Consider the following 19,540-nt stretch of genomic DNA (forward strand, 5'->3'; position numbering starts at 1 on the left):
GAAAAGTAATGTCATGCATACTGCAGAGGTAATTACGGTCTTCAAATGCCTACAGCTCATGTACAAATATAAGTGCACTTCATCATGTAGGCTGTTCTCACAGGCTGTTCTTCAAATACCACAGGAAAAAAAAAAAAGCTTAGAGGAACCAAGAAATCTGGTAAGTGGAAATCCAAAGACTATCTAGACATGAAAGACTGAATCTTTTTTAATATCATACCTTAAATAAAATTATTATGCTATATTATTAAAGTTTGGATTTATTTTTTTTTTTTAATGGCTTATTTTTTTCAGCCTCTCAAAATAACTGTCCAGGTTTTAGCTTTACTTTTTTTACCTGCTACTTTTGAATCTTCTGAAATGGAAGGTCAGAGACTGTATACGTTCTCCATTAGCAATTCTTATTCATTTTGAACAATTTCCTTATTAATGTAGATTTTAGAAGTTTATTTTGGTATCTAAAAGTTTCAAACAACATAGAAAATAAAGTCCAGTAACAAGCAGGATCATTAGGGGAAATTTTTTCAACCAACAATTATTTTCACCAAAAGCTTACCTCAACATTTTGAATCATTTGTGACCACTTATATCTAAGTAGGACACATTAAAATTTAATGGATTTCAACGCAAAGAGCCAGCAATAGAATCATGCGCACCAAGGCACTAATGTGTTGATCTGAACTGTACTTAGTCGAGGCAAGTTGGAATCGCAATGCTGCCAACTAAATTTCATAGTACCACAAATGAATGAATCCCAAATCTCAAGAGGGATTTCTTTTTTATTCATTATGCATGACATTTTCCTCTTTAAATTATTCATTTTTTTTAATGTTATTGCTTTAGCCTTCTTAACCTTTGTACTCCTTCCCCCTGTGGTTTTTGCCAGCTGTAATATCAATTGAGGAGGGGAGATGTTCTAAACAACATAATAAAAACCTTTCACAACCCTACAAAAAAATGTGTCTTGTTACTCTTACATCTTATTTTTCCCCTTTTCGCAACTCTGGAACTTGGAATGCTCTGGAAGAAAGCAAAGCATATATATTCTATTAGTGCTTTCCTTTCAATTAAAAAAAAAAAAAAAATCCCAATACTCTACCATTGTCTACACAATCCCTGAAAATTAACCACTTGGAGAAATATGATTGGAGTCCTGTAGGGTGATGAAAGTTGACCAAGTGAATTAAAATTAAAGACCACCTCAGACATTGTTCCCTGCTTTCTTCCCACGTCTGATATTCAGATTTCCAGTTTTCAGTCTGCTAGATCCAGACTGGTACCACAGGATTTTCCCTGCAGTTTCTGCTTTGGGTGCCCCAGATTGACAGCTGACTAGGAAAAGTCTTCCTACCCTTTTTGTTCCTACCCTACCTCTCTTCTGTCAGACTCATTTACTCCCTTGGGTGGCTAGTGATGGAGTTAGTTGTTCCAGCTATTGCAGTGAAGGGACTGTGCATGGAGTTGCATGGACGTCAAAGGGCACAGGACGAAGAAGGAAACCAGTGAAGCCAAATGCAGAGAGGAGAAATACAGAAAACAATTAAGGAAAACCAGAGTTAGAAAAAAATTAATCAGAGCCATACTGGTAACCTTACTAGAAGGAAGAACTAAAAGGAGAAGATAGAAAGTATATATTTTACCAAATGTGTGTTTGCCTTAAGGCAGTATGAAAAATATGGGAATTTCAAAAAGACTTTTACAATGATGATAGATCTCTTTTGGTTTCACTATAAGTAGTACACTTGAAAACTTGTAAAGAAGTTAGAAAAGATGAGTTAGAGTTTGCCTTGCAACAGTTAGAGTCACTTCATGTCAACTTCGTATTTAAGGACCTGTGCCAAGAAATCTGTAGGAATCAATGGACAGAGTGCTTTGGGCAGTAAAAGCCTCCATCTAAGAAAAAAGTCCTTAGCAAAGCGATTTTCAATGAGAAATAAGCACTATTATTAAGGTTTAGATTTCCTGAATTCAAAGGCCCTTACCAATGTCCTTTAGACACTTTTGTAAATGCTACCTGAACAGAAGCAGGTAGGGAATAGTGGAAACAGGTGAGGGATACTATGATAAAGATGGGTAAAATGCTGAATCTAATTTGGTCGATGACCACCAGTTTCACCAGTCAGTGCTGAACAGTGCTCAAGTCTACAAAATCCTTCCAAGTACCATCAACAACCTTTGTGAATACTCTTCCTTAAACAGATTTAATAAGCAGTCCTAAAAAGCTTTATGAACACCCAACATATTGACGCTAAAATAAGAAAAAAATCTAAAAACATTATTTTAAGGGTTACTAAAGGAAAAACAAGAACATAGTTCTGTATTTTATTCCTACAGAAAATATATGGAAAATATCTTAAGTGAGAATCATACTTCATTATGGACTATAGTCTTCTGCAGAAATAAACAACACTGGACTTGTGTCACATCTGTGAGAAATGATCCATATTTCTATGTATCTTTGCACCACCATGAGGGGCTACACAAAACTGACAACGCATCATGGTTTCAAGCTTACAATACTTAAATTAGAGGAAAAGATCTCAAAGCATGCTCTGTCAGCCTCACATGGTTTTTATAAGTATCTGCTGGTGGTTCAAAAGCATTGTCTGGGCCTCAGGGCCAACTTCTGTATCTGTGCTGCCTTCAGGTTACTTGAAATTCAAACTACATGGTTCTAACTTCTCCAGGGGAAGGAAAAAAAAAAAAAAAAAAGAAAAAGTTACTGTAATTGCTACTGAGATAACGTTACAAATACAGACTGTAATCTGTGTGAGTACAGATGGAAGCCACTACATTTTTCAAGACATTCTGAATTTAAGTCTATTAAAGCTGGAGAATACTTGATTTATAGTGAATGTTCCTTTCCACTAATGACCACTGAAGAACTCAAAATTAAGGGTGTAAGAGAGGAATTTGCAACTACAAAAATCATATTTCTCCAGATCAAACTATTACTAGGCTTTCTTCTGATACACTCGGTGTACTAAGAATTTGCAGCAATATTTATGTCTAATTCTCATACATAAATTAATATTACTCTCCTAGGATCTCAAATCCACATGTTTTTCCAATTAGTACTAACATTCTCCCCAAGTTTAATAGCATGTAAACAGAGAGTTCCTTAAGGAATATGACACATTCTGTTTCATCCCAGTTTTCCAGTGAAGAAAACAGCTTTCAAAGGGGCAGTATTCACTCACAAATACCACTACAGGATTTTGAAAACAGGTTTTTATAACCTTATGCAAGGAAAAGAAACCCTAGAAAAATTTGTCTTCTAAATTATGAATGTAGATTCTGGGTGCATATATATACTTAATGCGATAAAGAACATTGCCTTAAAAGTTTGCATTTAACCATTCACAATCTAAATGGCAAAAACATTATTATGCAAAGTAAAATTATAATCAACTTGATAAATTAAAAAAAAAAATATGAAAACAAAGTATCTAGTCAAGCAAACTCTACTATGCTGATTCTGTATACAGAATGGGAAACACCTGGTTATGCGACAAATTTGTAGAAAAGGGTCTTGAAATTGAGATAGAGTACAGTTCCTGCAAAAACTAAAGGAAAAATATTCTGTTTCAGAAATCAAGGAGTAAGATTGAAAATCATTCATAAAAAGAATGCTTGCATTTTTTTCACAACAAGTATAAAAGAAAAGTAACTGGAGGAATGTACTAAAAACATTCCAAAGTTTTAAACAGTTAAAGAACATCATTAATTGCCAGCTCCTCTTTCACTATTCACAATAAAGCACTTTGATTTGCAGGACAAACCACGTAAATCAAGCATTAAGAAAACCTTCCAACAAGGATGCTAAGCTATTATAACAGCTATCAAGACATCATTCAGTGTTTAAGAGTTCAGATAAACTTGGTCACTGGTGCTCTGAATCCCTTAGCCCCATTGCAATACAAAGGGGAAAACTAGATGGGCAGTCATCTTGCCCTCTAGCTCTAATGTTATATAACTTTCAAATATTACACATACACAAAACTATTTGTAAGTCCTATTTCTTAGATGCAAGTATTCTCTTTTTCCTTATCATTTCAGTTCTAAGGATTCAGCCATCTTCAAAGATGACAGTCTTTAGCATTCCACAGGTTTCAATGATGGAGATCAGTAATTGACTTTCCGGTTAAATAAGATTTTCTCCACTGCTCCAGGTACGTTCAGCTATGTGAGTAAATCATGCTAAAGCATAGTACAATGATCTCCTAATGAAGCCAAAAGAGAAAAAATACTGCAGTCAGGTTAAAAAAAAACAAGGCAGAAGAAGAAGGATGGTCTAAAGAAAAATAAAGTCCTTATTTAAAGTTAAAAATCATTGCTTGAACAAAGCCTTGAACTGATACAGGCACTATTTGCACATCACATCAGGAACTTTTATAGGAAAAGCAGGATCACATTCTAGTCAAAGGGTAACAGCTTCCCAAAATAAGGGCGAAGCAGTACTGTAAACAGAGCTCCAATCAGACTGACATCTAAACAAGTCTTCAAACACTCACACTTAATACTCATCAAGGTTTTAAAAGCAATCCCACGCAACACAGAGATATTATAAGAGACCATTAAAAGCTACAGAATTAACCTACTGAAGGTCATCAGGATTTATGCTATAAATTCTCACACCCATTAAACTCAATACATGACAATGTGGGTGGTCTACAGCACCTTTCCAAGCACTTCCCTGGCAATGACCCACACTTTGCGTTGGCACCACTTCCTTAAGCCCTCACCATTCCTCTCATCCAGCCATTTATGCATTGCCAAAGGCAACACAGGTCACGATATAGCCTAATGTGGTTTACAGTTGAAATCATATCTAGCCAATGATTCTGATTAAATTTTAATCACCCATATAAGAACATTTTACATACTGGAAAACTATCATGTCTCCCCTGAAATTTCTCTTTATTTTTCCCTCAGAAGAAAAAAACCTGAACTCTATTCAATTTGTCTAGGTTTTCCTTAAATTGTACTTCTCTTTGAAATCTACTCACAAAGAATAGAAAGAAATAATCATATCTCCTCATTAAAAGTCATATGACTACAAACAAGTTGGAATTCACCTTTAGTGGAAACATATTGCTGTCTTTTATTCACTTGATGGTCCATTACAACCCCATGAGCCTATCCTATGGCAATAGTGCTTATGGAATTATTTCTCAAATTTTAGTTTGTCAGATTCTTACTTGGTAGAGTCCTTGGCTCTTGTCTTAACTGAAAATCATCTTAATAACTTTAGACCCTTCCTCTAATTTATCAAGATCAGTATTACTGCTCTCTCAATATGCCTCAAACTACTGCAAGCTTGTTGCAAAACCACAATTTTAACATTCATGCCCATATTCCATCACTGAAGCTATTAAAGAAAATAGCGAACAAAACCAGACCCAGGAGAGACCATAGTCTACCTCTAACATACACTCTTGGAATATCTACAAATACTGACAACTACTTTTGAAGGCATCTTTCAAATAGTTGCACACTTCAAGACAATCATCAGCTTTTCAATGTGGCTTCAGGCAATTTCTCTAGATTTCAGGGTACACCATCTTGAATGTATTAAATACAACTTATAGAAATTGAGCCTACTGCTACAGTGCTACTAGAAGGGTCCTAGGCACTTCAAAAGAAATTTTTAAAAGTTGGTTGCACTGAAAAAAGGGGGTTTCAATCATTAAGAAAAAGAATGGGCTTAAGAAAAAGTGGCATTCAACAAAATCCTCAAGCTAATGCTGGTTACCCTACTGAATAATTATGGGACCATTTTTGGCTTGGCTTGGAGCTTAAACATCCTGAAGAACTTTCCCCCCTACACTACCATCCAGTATTTAACCATAAATCCTCAGATGCAAATACAATTCTCCGTCTCTCTCTCCACATATGGTTCTACCTTGTTCTCCTCTACCTATTCCAGTTCTCTCCTTTAAGGGTGGGGAAAAGGAGTTCCTCTATTTTCTAGGCATTATCAAAGAGCGCTTGACTCAACAGCACAGTTATTCTCGAGTTATATACTCATTTCCCTTTATAAGACATCATTCTCAATTTCTTCCATGTGTGGACAGAATAGGTGCTTTTAGCTGGACTCAACAGTGAGTCAAAATGTTTTGATTATCCCCACTAATGACACTGTTTTCACACTGAGGAGTGTGAATTCACAGGAATGAATGAAAGGAATTCATTTCTTTTAGGTAAATCTAAGCAGGCAGATGAATTCCAAGAATGTACCTAGAGCACTCCAACTGCTAATGAAGAACCAGCACAGGCACAGAGCTAGTTCCAAAACACAAACATGATACGTGTTGCCAGCCTCAACTCCTTCTGCCTGCAGATCTGCTTCTACAGACCCACGTTACTTGCCAAGGTAGAGGTGGCCAGAGAAAACCTGAACAGGTGACAAGACAAACATGTTTAGAAAGTGTCAGTAAAACCTTTATCCTCAAAAAGAAGTTCCAAGTTTTCTCATTCCGTTCAAAGACAAACCCACAGTTTCAAATCACGCAGCACATCCTGTGCTGGAGGGTAACTACTTAAATACAACGCTATTCTGAGCATTCCACTTAAATACTATGCTATTCGAAGCATTAATGAGAAGCTCGTTAGAGACAAATACTTCTTGGAAGTATTTGTCTCTAATGAGCTTATCATTAATTAAGATATCATTTCTTAGTTTCGACCGCTTTCAAAACTTATATTCTTTCAGCAGTTTTACTCTTTTCCTAACAGAATCATAATCTAATTGCATAGTTCCCCAAAATCAATAACACTAATCACCTGAATAGGAAGAAGTGAATTTCCTTATTAAATCAATTCACCTAATTAGCTTAGGCAGAAAAAGTTGAACTACAGCTCTTCACACCTTTTCAAAATTCTTAGAAGGAAAAACAATGGCTATAATAATCAAAGTTCAACAAATGAAATGCCTTTCACATATATTTTAGTCTTGCAAAAAAATACTAACAGAAATTTGCAAAGCTAATATGACACTTACTCTGCCTCGCTTCCTTACTTCACATGATTGTGAGTCTGGTGCTAGATACGGCAACAGTGTAATACAAAAGTAAATTAATACATATTTCTAGAATTTCTACCCCTACATAGTCTGCAGCTGTTTTACCAGATCATTTATAGTAGCACATGCAAAGGAGGGCTGTATAACAAGGACTTTTGTGCTGCTGAAACATTGTACAGATCATTCATATTAAATTTAACAAGAATTATTCTTTGTAATGTAAGAAAGCAAAATACAGGTAATCAAGATACTGCCCTAACACAACCCCAATCTTTATCAAAAACAATATCCATTAAATCAACAAAATAAACTCCTGATTTTAAGCATGATGTATATATAAAATACAAATTTTTTCCTTACAGATGTGAAGAACTGCTGTAGAAGAAGGAAGGCACTGAGGTCAAAGACTGTAGTGATACTATGGTTTAGGAGAGTACAAAGCTGGAAAAACAACCAATCCAGATTTGGAGCAGAAAGACGGGGAAAAAACACCTATTTCCAAGTCACCAGGAGCATCTGATGTTCACCAAGAGTCTGTCTATCTATCTGTCTCACTGGAGGAAAACAGTAGGAAGAAAATGTCTGGCAACAGTAAAAAGGTGCTAAACTTCAGACTCTACAGAAAAAGTACAACTTTGCTCCTACTACAACCAAAAAGTAGGAATATAAAAAAGGACATAATAAATTTTCCTTTAAAAATAGTAATTCCATGACATTCATGTAAATCTGTGTACTGTGAAATCTTGCCCACATTCTTATTCTGTATGCGAAATACTACTCAACACATACTTAACTTAGTTTCACCTTCAATTTTATTCTTTCTGTGAGATAATACCCAGTCTAGTACTCTCTAAGTTATTTAATGTTATCACTACTTCATGCTTCATCATATGAAGATGCCATAAAGCCACTAATACAAATATATTGATTTTTTAACAAGAAAGCAGGGCATTTCATTCCTCCTTTTTCTATCACATTAGAAACATACACATACGCACATCCAATTGAATAGTGCAAAGAAGTAAGTGATAAGAATTTTCAGCATAACAATGACCATCTGTGTTTCATTTGCTGCATTACTGAACATATTATGTAAGAGCAACAGTAAGTGTTGAATAAAATGAGAAAAATACCTCAGACTTGAAATTACCTTATTACCTAAGTCATTCTACCTGTAAGCAACACAACCAACAGTGTCTGGTTTCCACAAACAATGAAAAACAAACTGCCAAAAAAATAAAGCGTGCAAAATTTTTAGTTTTAATATGCAAATAAGTATTTTGGATTCTGAACATTTATCAGTTTCATGTCTTACCTGGCATGACAGCAGCTTGCTGAGTGGCCGAGTCTGTACTTAATGAAAGGCGACCACCTTTGGCTAATCTATCACAGAAGAGTGTGATGTTCTTCTTCAGTCTGCTGGTATCTTTGGGCATGGACAACTGGCTGCTGAGAGTCAGGGCCTGCTCCTTGGAGCTCTTTGACAAACAAGTTCTTAACAAGTAAGAGACTGCAGCATCCACAGTTTCTTCCCAACCCTAGAGACAAGGAAATTAAATAAAATTAGGTGAATTACCATATGATATAGCATATTACAAATAAGGTAACTAATCACGGACTGAGAATTTTCAAACTATAATGATACATGACATAATTTTGAGGCTAATGAGTGTCATGAACACTCAACTGCAATTTGTACAAGCAAAAGTTGAAAAAACAAACTTGTTCTAATATTGAGGTCGACAGAGAAATCTAATTTCAATAATAACAACGTATGGACAGTATGTGATAGTACAGTTAAATTCAGTCATTGCGTTAATAACTGAAAAATAGAAGTTCCTGTTTGTGACATTTAAAATCAAGAACAGAATGGAGATGTAAATAAAAGCATAATATGTTGTATATAATATGATGATGAGGATGATATGTCAAAGCCAAGAAAAGAATACGTATCCAATTATACATTCCCTGGAATCACAAAGATTCTCATAATATGCCAATAGCAGAGAACATCATGACTGCAACACAAAGCTACAAGTATTCAGTACCCATTTATCAGATCAATTAACCTTAGGTTATGAGCACAGGTTTGTGTGATGCTGTGATGAACAAGGACTTTGATTTCAGCATAGCGTCAAGCTGTAAATATTTATGAAAAGACCAGCTTAGTAATCACTTCCAGTTAAAACAAACAAATTACACTCAGTAAAAGCAAGTAAGTTTCTTTTCACCAAGCACCTTGAATAGCACATTTAAAAGTTAGCTTTGAGTCTGAATTAGCTTTGAGTTTTCAGTAACTAAAACAAATCAAAGGCATTCATTTAAGTAAGAATCCTGGATAGGAGAAGTCTCACTTTTGGTGACAAGGCTAAAAGGTTAATGCATAAAATATAATACATGACATCTATCTCATTTTTGCAGTATGACATGCAGATTGGTCTCCTCTTGATACATTCTGGAATCTTAAATTACATTCTGTGATGATCCTATGTGATTAATACACACCATCTATAATTAATGAATTGCAAGACAGTCACAAAGTTTTCTCATGTCTTTTCATGACAATCTTAAAGAGCTTGGATTGAGTTATCAATTAATATATAAAGGGCTTTGTGGTCTAACTCATAACATCTCTTAGTATTCAGCCACCTGTACACAAGTTCTATGTATGTGCTGCCTACATGAACAGAAAGGTATATTTAATCATTGCAGTATTTGTGTCTGCTCTCTCAATGTTCCTGGTAGGCTGGGACTTATTTTGGCAAGTCTTTAGTGACTTCAGAAGTTTTAACATAACAATCTGGAACCACCCAGCTCAATTTGCTGCTAAACTAACAGAAGGTAACACCAAGTTTGCTCTTTATGAGGCAAGTACTCAGAAAAGAAAATTCAGGTTGCCAGACCCAGGTATCTTCTTGTTTTTAAGCTCTTTCTCCTAATGCATTCTATTGATTGAAAATGCTCAGCTAAACGGCAAAATTGCCTACCTATACAAATTTACATGACTCAGTAAGAGTATGATTTGAAAGACTGATGGTGTCAACCCTGCCATAGTCAACTGAGCAAATAAGGGGTTTGGATTTCTTCAATTAAATACATAATGGCTTAGTGAAGGACACTACTTTTAACACAGAGAATCAAAGGCCACCTTTCTGAATTTGTTAAATTCCTAAGAACAGATCCAGAGCAGATGCTTACTAGTGGTCAAGTACACCAGTGAGACCACACAGTCAAATGTACGTCGTCCTTGTCCAAACATTCTCTATACTGAGTGTCCTGGAAATATGCGTGTATATCCTAGATATGCGTGTATAAAATAGTCACAATTTGTAGAGGAACAGGATCATGTAGTGAGGTTTTCTGAGTCAGCATTTGCCTTTCTAACTTCAGAAAAACAACATTAACCTATTATCTTATCTGGATTTGCCCCCCATTAAAAAAATCCATAAATTAGAACAAAAATCACATAAATTAGAAAAATCATGCCAATCAATTAATGCTGCAGTAGCTTAACACCTTTCAAATACTCTAGAAAGAGTCCATTAGAATGCAATGCATCCACTGACCTGTGATGGTGACAGGAAATCATCCATTCTGCAGCCAATTTAAAGAGGTTAATGAGCTGGTAAATGCTGTCTACATTCCCACATACTGGGCAATGAAACTCAATATGTACAAAGCCCCAAAACAGCCAAGCCAGCCACTCCTAATTATACTACAAATCATGAAAAATAAGAACAACATAAACATGAGAATCTTGAGTTTCACTAAAAGACAAAGAAACACATGATTAACTGTTGTCAGCATACAGTAGTTCAGAAGCTGGCCAATGTCTCTCCAAATAAGTTGTAAAAATGCAGGCAAAAGCACTTAAATAAAAGCACTGAATTACAAGCTAACAAAAGTCAGGAAATTAAAAGTGGCTAGTATTCTCTCCTTGGCTCACACAGGTATGTTTTACTTTATACCACAGCCTTAACATTTTCCAATCCTTGTTCTTGTATTTCATTTCCATGTAAAACTGGTTTCTCAGTAGACCATAAAACTATCTTCTCCAATTCAAGGTCTGTTGACCTAGTAAGTCCAGTCAAATCCAAAGCAGCCTTTATGATTAATGAAAGAGTATACAAAAGCTACCTCTAAATGGGAAAAAAAAAAAAAAAACAACAAAAAAACCACCACGTTGGAAAACCGTTCAGGTGATTTTGTGCAACTAAGAATTAATGGCTGCAAACAAGACTGCATTTGTCAGCAATTTTTATTGGTGCAAGAGGAGAATTGATGTAATAAGAAAAATTCTTCTCATGCTAAAAAAGCTGAAATATCTTTGAAAATAAAAATATTCTTGTCTATAACCTACACTGCAGAATGTTTCTGCTGCCACAGTTGTAATATTCACTAATGCCTTTTTGTGTAGTATTCTACATATTTGAGGACCAAAAGGAGCACCTTCAACAGGAGTGTGATGTCAGTAATCCATCATTCCATGACCAGCGAGCTTTGCCGTGACTGCAACAATAAATGTCTCACAGAAAGAGGCATTATTAAGTGATCCAAATTTTTCATGTAATTGAAATAGATAAAAAATATATTTAATTCATAAATTTTACTTTTTCACTGGGAAAGGCTAGGCTTCATGTTTTGCATAAATACATTATTATTTTTCTCTTTTAGGTAACAGGCAGAGATTGGAACTTTCTTTTAACCAAGTCAAATACACTGCAGGAGTCTGAAGAAGTGTAGATATGTGATACTAGCATGGTTGATATTATATTGGTATGCAGCACTCGTGTTCCATACAAATTGCCATGAAGGATCCTCAGATATCATGTCATATCTGAGTGTGACCATAATTATACATTCAATCTCACTTTCGCTTAAGGCCTCATCCAGAGTACCTTGGTTGTAGCCTGACACTTGGCTGCAAGATTCCACTCCCCAGGAGTTTAGCTGGTCAAAAACAAGGTCAGCTAGATGTGAGAGTGAGAGAAGGATTTCCATATTTTTGTTGTTAAGATACACAGAGCACATATACATAGGAAGAAGTTTGAGATAGGGTCTGTTGGCAGGTTTACTTCTATAGTGTACCTTCTTAACGCATTTATACAGTTAGCATTTTTCAAAGATCTACAAATGAGTACTATTCATCTGAAGTACAAATAAAGCATTCTAATAGCATATAAGTCAAACTTGAACAAGATTCCTACGTTGTATGCATAAGCCAGACATATTTGATTGTGTATCTTTTACTTTGAAAGCCTTTATCATTAGTAATAATATTCCTAAGGCAAAAGCCATTTTCTGAGCTGCCTATGATGTAACTTATTCTGGACTGACAACCAAGGCAGTTCTGAAAGAATCCAAATGCAATGTGAACTACAGTGCGTAAACTATTCAAAATTGGTGCCAGCCAAATTATGGGAATTCTTACAGCTGTTAACTCAGGAATTTGCCTGGCTATATCTTATTTCTTTATTTTAGACACAATAGTGATTTTATGAGTTTTCAAAAATAGAATACTTGAAAGTTCACAATATGAATTACAATCTTGGCAATTATGCTTAACCACCAAAGAAAAGGTTTCTGTATCTGAAAGCATTGTATATGCTAATTCACAAGAAACACCAGCCATGTGTCTCTCAGCACTCTGCTTTTACAGCAATTAAAAAAAATTATCTTATTGTTACACAAGCAAACTAGTAATCCACTAATCCATGGATACTACCAGGTCAGCACCCACACAGTCACAGACCATCAGCAAATTTGGCCAGGAATTTACTGTGGTACCAGTCTTCCTAACTCATATTGTTCAAACATATTCTATATTTCTAACTGATCTATTTGTCTCAAAGAGGAGAGAAAAGCCACAGAAGCCATAAAGTAGGCATGCAGCCTCTGCCTGTGCTGTCAGAAATGGAAATTACAAACCTTCCTTGGGATTGTTCCTGAAAAATTACGGATAAAAAAGAATTGATAAAGGCTTTAAGAGACCTTTTGAAAATAATTGGAACAAATGAAAAGAAAAAGGCAAACCAATCCACTCAATACCTATTTAGCACTCAGAAAAAAATGCAGCAAAATATTACTGAAGTCTTAATGTATTACCTCTGAACAGTGTCAAGAGAATATATTTTTAAGAAAAGTTTTTCTAAGAAAATAATTGTTCTTGGCTGAAGAACTATCCTTGTGACAATATATAACCAGTTTTATTTAACAGAATACATTCAAAACACCAATCACAGATTATCTGGAATCTTCTACAATTCACTTTTGCATTATATATATATATATATATATATATATATATATATATATATATATAAAACAACCTACCACTGGGATAACTAAAAAACAGGGAACTGGCAAAATCCTACAGACTAGTGGAATTCAAGTCTGATGAAAATCCAGACAAATGACTCAAGCTTAAATACATTCCAAATCTATTAAGTGCTTAAGAAGGACATTTGTATTGAGCACGATGGAAAAATCACAATTGAAATTCTTATATTAAACCTGCTCTCTCTAGTCGTATCTTTCTTTAAATCATTTATGATGCATAATGTTCAGAATATTAACTGATCTGATTTTGACTTCTACTGCCATTTAAAGAAATTCAGTTCTAATAGGAATTCACAGACTGATGAAAGCAATATCAAAGTGAGGATATACTTGAACCTCCTAGACAAAGAGACAGAACGACAAAAAAAAATGGAAAAAAATTAGTATGAGGTGTAGTTCTAGAAAAATAGTTCAAAACAGTGGATGAATCGATCACTTTAAATCATGGAAACCATCCTTATTTGTGAGATGGTATTCTGAAGTAAACCTGCTATGAAGAGCTACATTATAGGCATTATGAACATTTAAATCTTCTTAAGGATTTAGACTTAGCATATTTGCCTACTCCAAACAAATTACAATTTACTTGAAACACAAGAAATAAAAGCCAAATGGACAGAAGAAAATGCAAATCCCAGAGAAGTACAAGGTTACATCTTGATAACTCTGACCACAACACGAGCAATCAAGCTCCGTAGGAATCCTGGCACAACAGATATTTAAGATAAAAGCTTGAACAGTCTATAAAGAACAACAAATAAAAAACTGCAGAAAGGAATCAAGACTTGTACAGGAAAGTGTATGAGATCTTTTTACACTATTTATTAAACTGGTACAAGTATAGCAAAACAGATGTGTACAGTTATTTAATATTAAGAATTTATGCCAGCAACTATTTTCCAGCTAATTAAGAACATGTAATTGAAATACTAGTTTCTCACATTTTGAGGTTAATAGACTGCAAAAATCAGATTTAGCAAAAATCCTTTGTGAATAAAGTGGGGTCATTTAAAAGTCTGTCAGAGACAAACTTGTAATTCCTGCACAGCTATACTGTAATTACCAGTCATAACAGAAAAAACAACTTTATCAATTCCATGTAGAAATATTTATTTAATAGAACTCTAGCAGCATAAACAACTCTCTACAAGAACTTTTCATTTTGAGTCCTACTTGGTAAACATATACTGATAGCCTATGGCAACTTCACCTGAGAAAAATCTCTATGAAAGACTCTTTCCTGGAAAGTATACTTGCTGTTTAAAAGTTTCTCTGGTATTTTTGTCCTCTGAAGTTCAATTCACAAACCACCAAACACTTCTGCATTAAATGTAAATGCAGGTTTTGGAGTATTCTATTCTATGGAAATTTAACTTTAAAACAAAGTTTGCAAAACTATCCTTCTATAGTGTCTTCAAATATGGAAAGAAAGTTAAAAATGCATATGGCTTAGTAATCAAAATAGTGCTTTTAAAATTATCTTGTAGAATAGGTGACTATTTTTCTTTTAGGAATGGTGCTCCTAAACTAATCCAATGGAAAAATCAAACTGTAGAAGAGCAATATTAAAAGCAGTGGGTATTTTAGAAATCTAGCAAAGTGAGCATTACTAAATAAAGGTTCTGAAAGCTGCATGCATGAGGTTATGATCTCTATATTTTCAGGTTTCAATTTATTTTTCAAGTCAAACTCTGAGCAAAATCCTGCTCACAAACAAGTTATGGTGTTGCTGTGTGTTATTTGTTTTCATATTGTATTTCATTTTCATATTGGGTTTTATGTTACAATGGTTTGTTATGTACTCCTCTGTTCTCCTGGAAAATGTTGTATTCTGAGGTTTGTCCCTGCACTTTTTTTCCTGTCCATCCTCCTGCTCTCCTCCCAGTCCCCTCCTGAAGGCCCTGTCTGTCATTCGGCTGCTCCTCCCAGCTTCTGGAGAGTTCGGGTAAGGACATCGAATGATAGGGTAAGAGCCGAGGAGGTTCCTCCCTTTACTCTCCCCATTGATTCCTTTGAATGTCCCTCCAACTCAGTTCTCCTCCCACCTTATCCCTCACTGGGTGTTGGTTTGTCCCCTCCTCTAGCCCCTCCCCTCTATATAAGCCCAGAACACGAGGCCGGGGCAATGACTTGGCATGAGCTGCGGACCAAGACAGACATCCAAGCAGGATGGGACAAAGTCTGGAATAAAGACCTTGGACTCGCCCTCAGATCAAGTCTGACTCCTTTCCTCCACCACTGACGGGGTCTCTCTCGTGATAAGGGGAAAAAGCCCCTCTGCTGCTCCCCAGGTTTTTGGGACCCAGGGGAGTTTTCCTGTCTGTCACAGTCTCGAGCTAGCTTGGGCAAAATGGAGCCAGTAGCTCTGGAAGAGACAAATGACAGGAGTCCCCGGTGGGGGTGCCCTGTTCCCGGAGGCACTGCAGTACAGGGACGATGCATGGAATGGAGGGAGAAAGCCCCGGGTCCAACTCCCGAGCCCAAAAATCTGTTTAATATTAAGTCCTCTCATTGAGGAAGTATCATATATTAAACTGATAAGAACAGATACTACACTCGATCCTAGCCAGTTGGTAGAGCATGAGACTCTTAATCTCAGGGTCGTGGATTCAAGCCCCACATTGGGCACCACTCCTGTCGCTTGTCTCTTTCGGTGCTGCTGACCCTCGCCCAGGCTAGCTCGAGACTGCGACAAACAGGAAAACTCCCCTGGGTCCCAAAAACCTGGGGAGCAGCAGAGGGGCTTTTTCCCCTTATCACAAGAGAGAGACCCCGTCAGTGGCGGAGGAAAGGAGTCAGGCTTGATCTGAGGGCGAGTCCAAGGTCTTTATTCCAGACTTTGTCCCATCCTGCTTGGACGTCTGCCTCGGTCCACAGCTCATGCCAAGTCATCGCCCCCGCCTCGTGTGCTGCGCTTATATAGAGGGGAGGGGCTAGAGGAGGGGACAAACCAACACCCAGTGAGGGATAAGGTGGGAGGAGAACTGAGTTGGAGGGACATTCAAAGGAATCAATGGGGAGAATAAAGGGAGGAACCTCCTCGGCTCTTGCCCTATGATTCAATGTCCTTATCAAAATTCTCCAGAAGCTGGAAGCAACAGCCGAACAACAGACAGGGCTGTAGGAGGGGATTGGGAGGAGTATGGGAGGATTGACAGGGAAAAAAGTGCAGGGACAAACCTCGGGATATAACATTTTCCAGGAGAACAGAGGAGTACATAACAAACCATTATAACATAAAACCCAATATAAAAATGAAATGCAATATGAAAACAAATAACACACAGCAACATTATGCTTATCAGCAGTTGTAGCATTTTCTGTATTAATGAAACTGGTAACATGATTAAAGAGTATAAGAAAGCAAAACCTGTAAGAAAGCAAAACTCTGGGTGGGCACCATAGTTATAATATTTTCAACACTGCTTAACCCTTAGATGCTTTTGAGACTAGCAGCTTACTCTCTGGAAAGTGCATGCCTCACCAAAAAATTATATACCAGGATGAATAGAGATGATGGTTTCATTAGTTCCTCCATTAAAATTTAACCTCTGTATAGGCAGCCAAATTTCCCCATGGGCTGCATCCTTTCACATTGGGTGTTCTTCATTTGCACAGAAAGACTTTCAAAATCAAGTTAAAATTAGATTAGAATTAGATCAGTAGGCTTCTTCTTGACAAGTAATGAGTCTGTCTTACTCAACTCTTCTTTCAAATTTTCTCATATCTTGAAATTAGAGCAAGACAGAGTGTTTCCTAGCACCTACTTTGTTGTGGTTTTGTCTGGGCAACAATAGTCTTTTAAGAGTGGGTAAGAGGCGGGGAAAAGGGCATATTTCTTCAAAAGATAAGTTCTAACTATTTAATTCTACAGTTTTTCATCTAGTAATGCTTACTTGTTGTAATATTAATGCATCCTATCTGGAATAGTGAAAGTTCACATACTTCATGGGTTTCTGTAGACACTATTCCCCACTAGTCTTTTAAGAGTGGGTAAGAGGCGGGGAAAAGGGCATATTTCTTCAAAAGATCAGTTCTAACTATTTAATTCTACAATTTTTCATCTAGTAATGCTTAATTGTTGTAATATTAATGCATCCTATCTGGAATAGTGAAAGTTCATACACTTCATGGGTTTCTGTAGACACTATTCCCCAGTCCTGAATTTTGGAGTGATTTTTTTCATCTTAGTTTTCTTTTTAGCTTGACTTCTTATGATCATTGATCCCTTATGGAAACTGATGAAAGAAACTCTTGTAAGCACCACATGAATTGAATAGCTTGACTTCTTTTGTTGCCAGCTTCAGAAGTCTATTGTTTTGATTTTTAGCACTGAAATCATCTCACACTTCATATTTCTTTTCCTCAATAACTTTTCACCAGTTAGTTACGAAAACTGAGGTGCTGTTTGGGTCTTGCAGTGATTGCCAAAGCTGTCTGCAGGCAAGAAAACACACCAGGAGTTGTGCATCTTGCTGAAGAATGCTACACATCCAGCAACAGATCTGCCACAAATGAACTCTACAATTAGGTCCAGCAAGATAATTTTTAACATGAGGAAAAGGAATCAGACCTTGTTACACTCAGCCTGGAAGAAAAAGTAGATAAAACATATGCTAAAATAAGGTTAATGAAACTTCTCATTGCATCTCAGACCATACTCCATTTTTTATATCACTGATATTCTTGGAGAGGAACTTTTCATCTTCCACTATATCTCTTATTAGGTTACCAATACACTGTGCTATGAAATACTGACAAATGAGATTGTGTTTCCAAAACCTGTGAAATACGGCAGCACACACACTAAATTATTTTAGATCTGGAAAAAAAAAAGTTTTTATAAAGTTTTTTTTCCTATTTAAATTCTCACATTAGTTTAGATCTATACAGCACTATCTTTAAACTCAACTCTGTTGCTTCAAATTGTGGAATTTCTACTCTCCCAAAATGCACAGTTGAGGACAAAGAGGATAGTGGTAAACTGGACTTTCATGTTTACTTGGATAGCCAACTTTCAACTTTATGCTAGGGGGTTTTAGGGTTCTTTTCTCTACAACAGTATCTTAAGCAAAGATACTTAAGCAAAGTTCTTAAGCAAAGTTCATTAACTCCTCCACAGTTTGTACAGATTTGATTTATAAGCTGTTTAATTTTTGAGGTATCTAAACCATATTTTTGGCTTTATCAAACTTTTACTTCATTGAAAAAGCCAGGATATTATGAAGGACATAAATCATGCAATCTTTATTCTCCTTTAATCTGGCTATTTTAATGTAAGTCTCTCACTACCTGTGCAAATATGAGAATACTGGCATATCATTCTTAATCTAGGAATTAAGACAAAGCATCTCACAATTAACTAAAAGGAAAAAAAAATCTGAAAAAATTAGTACTCTGAAAATCATGGTTAAAAAAAAAAAGGGATTTTTTTTTTTTCTGGGATCTTGCAACAAGATGAAAATTCATATGACATCTTCTGTGCTGTATCCCTATCTACCTATCAGTGTGACATGATATCTTTGTAAATTCCAGTAGACAGATTATACAGCAGCACACCACGTGAGCAATAGTTACAGTTTATCTAGTAATGACCAAAAAAATGCAACATGTTTGCAACTTAGAACCAAGAACAACCATCAACAACTTCAGAACCAAAAGCAGTCTCACCACAAATGGTCCCCCACACTTTCCCCAAAAAACAAAAATTAGCTTGGTAATTAGGTCTTGATACACACTCTCAGAAACATTTCTGACCGTGAGATCTAAGCAAAATGATGACTTTAGCTGCATAACATTCCCACGTGTTCAATATAAACAGAGAGCTTCATAAAATTATTGGGAGTAACTCATTTTCTCAGAAAACGCCATGAGGTATCATTAGATACAATACTACTAACATAGCGCTACAGTATTTATAATAAAAGCATCATCATTTTGAACTGATGCCAGACAAAAAAAAAAAAAACAACAAAAATATGGAATTTTTAATTCTATAAATCTTGTCCTATTAAGAAACATAAAGGTCATACTCTAATGATGCTGAAACAGATTTGTTGTTTCCGCAAATAAGCAATTCCACCAGAAATCTGCAATCTAAATCCCATTATATTTTTAATATACTAGTACTGTACTGATCAATACACAGAATCATAGAATGATTTAGGTTGGAAGGGA

At 35.9% G+C, this 19,540-nt stretch overlaps 1 protein-coding gene and 1 non-coding gene across 10 annotated transcripts in view; both read right to left on the reverse strand.

The window, feature by feature from the left end:
* BBS9 (Bardet-Biedl syndrome 9) overlaps positions 1 to 19,540 on the reverse strand; it is a 286,026-nt gene that overhangs the window by 130,628 nt on the left and 135,858 nt on the right. For 8 of the 9 annotated variants that reach the window (XM_040068434.2, XM_040068416.2, XM_040068389.2 and 5 more), the window contains one exon: positions 8,340 to 8,562. In XM_040068434.2, the coding sequence (XP_039924368.1) occupies positions 8,340 to 8,562 (223 nt within the window). Of the gene's footprint in view, positions 1 to 392; positions 1,021 to 8,339; positions 8,563 to 19,540 lie in introns of those variants that run through there. The other variant, XM_040068461.2, reaches the window with a different exon arrangement.
* Positions 15,759 to 15,950, reverse strand: LOC120764433 (U2 spliceosomal RNA). Its single transcript, XR_005704219.1, has one exon. It is a non-coding gene; the product is annotated as a U2 spliceosomal RNA (small nuclear RNA).

This window comes from Hirundo rustica, chromosome 1 (assembly GCF_015227805.2).
Source record: "Hirundo rustica isolate bHirRus1 chromosome 1, bHirRus1.pri.v3, whole genome shotgun sequence".
Taxonomy (NCBI): Eukaryota; Metazoa; Chordata; class Aves; order Passeriformes; family Hirundinidae; genus Hirundo; species Hirundo rustica.